Below are 2,672 nucleotides of genomic sequence, written 5' to 3' on the forward strand. Positions count from 1 at the left end.
AAAAATTGATGTTTTTGTTCTGCATGGATTTTTGGCAAAAATTCTGATTTTTAAAAATACTGTATTAACATGTTATTGATCTGGATTGCTGAGTTTTCTGAGCTTCGCTGCCTCCCCATAAGCCCCACCCTGAATGGCTGGGACAGGCGTCAACAGGAGAGCCCGTGACCTGACAAAGGAGTAGGAAGCGGCAGCCTCCCATTCCGTGCATCCGGGCAAAGGACAGAGCCCAACCCAGAGGCTGGGTGAGCTGGAGGCTTCTGCTAAGGAAGCAGTGAGGGGATTACAGGCAGGGGGCACGCCCCATGCTCAGAAGGGCCGCCCTTGGTTGAATGCTCTGCCATTGCTGTCTTGACAGTCGTCATTGTGCACCAGGCTCTGCAGACTGTGCCGCTGGTCCTGGGGGACAGTTCTCAGGAGGGGCTTCTCCAAGAAGCGGACCCGAAGCAAGACAAGGCAGAGCACTTACCTTCTTACTCTGGTAGTAATCGCAGAGCAGCGAGTAGGGCAAGGTGCACAGGGTGGAGAATAAAACCCCGTAGGTTATGCAGAGCGACAGGACCACGTAGAGATTCCTGGAGAGGGTAGCGAGCCCCGTCCCCAGGCCGAAGGCGAGATAGGCGATGAAGTAGAGGGTGCGGACGCTGAGGAACTCCTCCAGCTTCTCCAGGATCGCTGCGGGCCACAGAGAGGGTGAGCAGTGCCACACGGCCAGAGCCTCCGGGGACTCAGCTTCCAGTGCTACTTCCCTGTGGCTGACCTGAAGCTAGCAGTGGTGGCACCTGGCTTGGCAGGCCACTTGCCCCAGACCAGAAAGTACTTCCTGGGGGACCCAGGGGAGCTGAGAGACCGCCCCAGTAACTCTGGTGGGTGCCCAGGACAGGGCTGTCTGGATGGATGGCAGGACCGGGGTGTCCTGCCTGTTCACACCGGCTCGGGTCAGGTCCCCCAGGACTTCTGCAGGTGGAGGGATCTTGGGGTTGTGATACCAAAAAGACTCAAGGACTGAGGGTCTCGAGCTAAACCTCTGTGTTCTTGTGTAATTATGGGCACGACAGCAGCCCATCCCGTCATCAGCCACCATCTTTACACCCCCAAGATGACGGGACAGCATGGATATCAGCAACGGGGCTCCCTAGAATCGATAAAATGGGGCCAGTTCCCCACGCCCCAAAGCCACACGGCTATGGGGGAACCCAGCACCCAAGGTGCAGCCCCGTGGACTCGCAAGTGAGATCTGACAAATTTCTTCTTGCCGCAGCCCCTCAGTGACCCTCTACTTTGGGGCTCGAACCCATGAAGATGGGGGCAACTAAAATAAAGCAGTTGGCAGATTATGGCTCGAAGGCGAAGTCCAACCTGCAGACTAGTTTTGTAAATTTAAAAAAAAAATTAATTTAAAAAATCAAAAAGAGATGAATATTCTGTGACGTGAAAATCACATTAAATTCGTATTTCAGTGAACACAGCACAGTTTTATTGGCACACGGCACGCCCACTCGGTTTCCCCTGTCTGTGGCTTTCAGTGAGGGGCTGCAACAGAGACCGCTGGGCCGGCAAAGCTGGAAATACCAACTCTGCGGCCTTTTGCGGAAAAAGTGTGCGGACCTCTGGGACAAAATTTGCCCGGTGCATGCTACCAGCCAGGCCCCATGGGAATGGCACCTCGGCTTCGCCCTGGTGTGAACTCAGCACTGTGCTCCAAGGGTACCCAGACAGAGAACCTCAAAGTCATCTGGGCCCCTGGCCCCTGCCCGCCCCCACGCTCCATGATCACACACCCCTGACCCCACCTCCTCAGGGACAGGTTGCTCCCTGAATCAAAGTGGGAAGGAGCTGGGGGCTGGCAGACAGTATGCTGCCTGGGAATGGCCTCAGGGTTCCCCTCGAGCCCCCACTTCACCCTCGCTACGGCCTGCAGGTGTCGTCAGGTCCTGACAAGCACCCGTGCCCCGTAGGCCACCAGCTCTCAGAGGCCTGAGGCCCACAGGCTCCATTTCTTCAGTCTGGCTCCCCCAGGCCCAGTGCCCTGCAGCCGGGAAAGATGGTGGCGCCCCCCCATATTGGGATGTAGCATCTGCAGTCGTAAGGACATGAACCTGCCTTCACTTCACATGCTCCAGGGACCCAACCAAAGCCCTCACTGCCGTGCCGACCTGGCTGGCGGTGGGTACCTGAGTAGAAGGCTGCACTGAAGGCGTAGATGCACATGCCCCAGCAGCCCATGGTCACGCCGCTGTTGTACTTCTGATACGCCTCGGACGTGTGCGGGGCCTTGGGGTCCCCCTGAAACACCACCTCGCCCATGAAGTCCGTGTAGAAGAGCAACATCCCCTCGAATGAGAGCCACCCTGGAAGAAAGAAAGGGGTTCATGACCTCGGGGGCAAAGGCCAGCACTCTGGCCTTTCTCTAACCAACACGCATCTACTGGTTATAAAAGCAAGGAGCGACTAAAACTGTGTTCGCTTCTGATACGGTTTGGCTGTGTCCCCACCCAAATCTCATCTCTAACTAGCTCCCGGAATCCCTGTGTGTCACGGGAGGGACCTGGTGGAGGTAACGGGATCACGGCGGTGGGTCTTTCCCACGCTGTCCTCATGGTCGTGAATACGTCCCATGAGACCTGATGGTTTTATAAACGGCAGTTCCCTGCACACGCCCCCTTGCCTGC

At 56.7% G+C, this 2,672-nt stretch overlaps 1 protein-coding gene across 1 annotated transcript in view; it reads right to left on the minus strand.

The window, feature by feature from the left end:
- Nucleotides 1-2,672, minus strand: part of SLC45A1 (solute carrier family 45, member 1) — a 34,119-nt gene that overhangs the window by 3,142 nt on the left and 28,305 nt on the right. Inside the window, exons 8-9 of the mRNA XM_011938301.1 lie at nucleotides 2,175-2,351; nucleotides 470-675 (exon numbers count right to left, since the gene is read on the minus strand). Coding sequence (XP_011793691.1) covers nucleotides 470-675; nucleotides 2,175-2,351 — 383 coding nt within the window. The remainder of the gene's footprint in view (nucleotides 1-469; nucleotides 676-2,174; nucleotides 2,352-2,672) is intronic.

The sequence above is a fragment of the Colobus angolensis genome, unplaced genomic scaffold (genome assembly GCF_000951035.1).
Source record: "Colobus angolensis palliatus isolate OR3802 unplaced genomic scaffold, Cang.pa_1.0 Scaffold170, whole genome shotgun sequence".
Lineage (NCBI taxonomy): Eukaryota > Metazoa > Chordata > Mammalia > Primates > Cercopithecidae > Colobus > Colobus angolensis.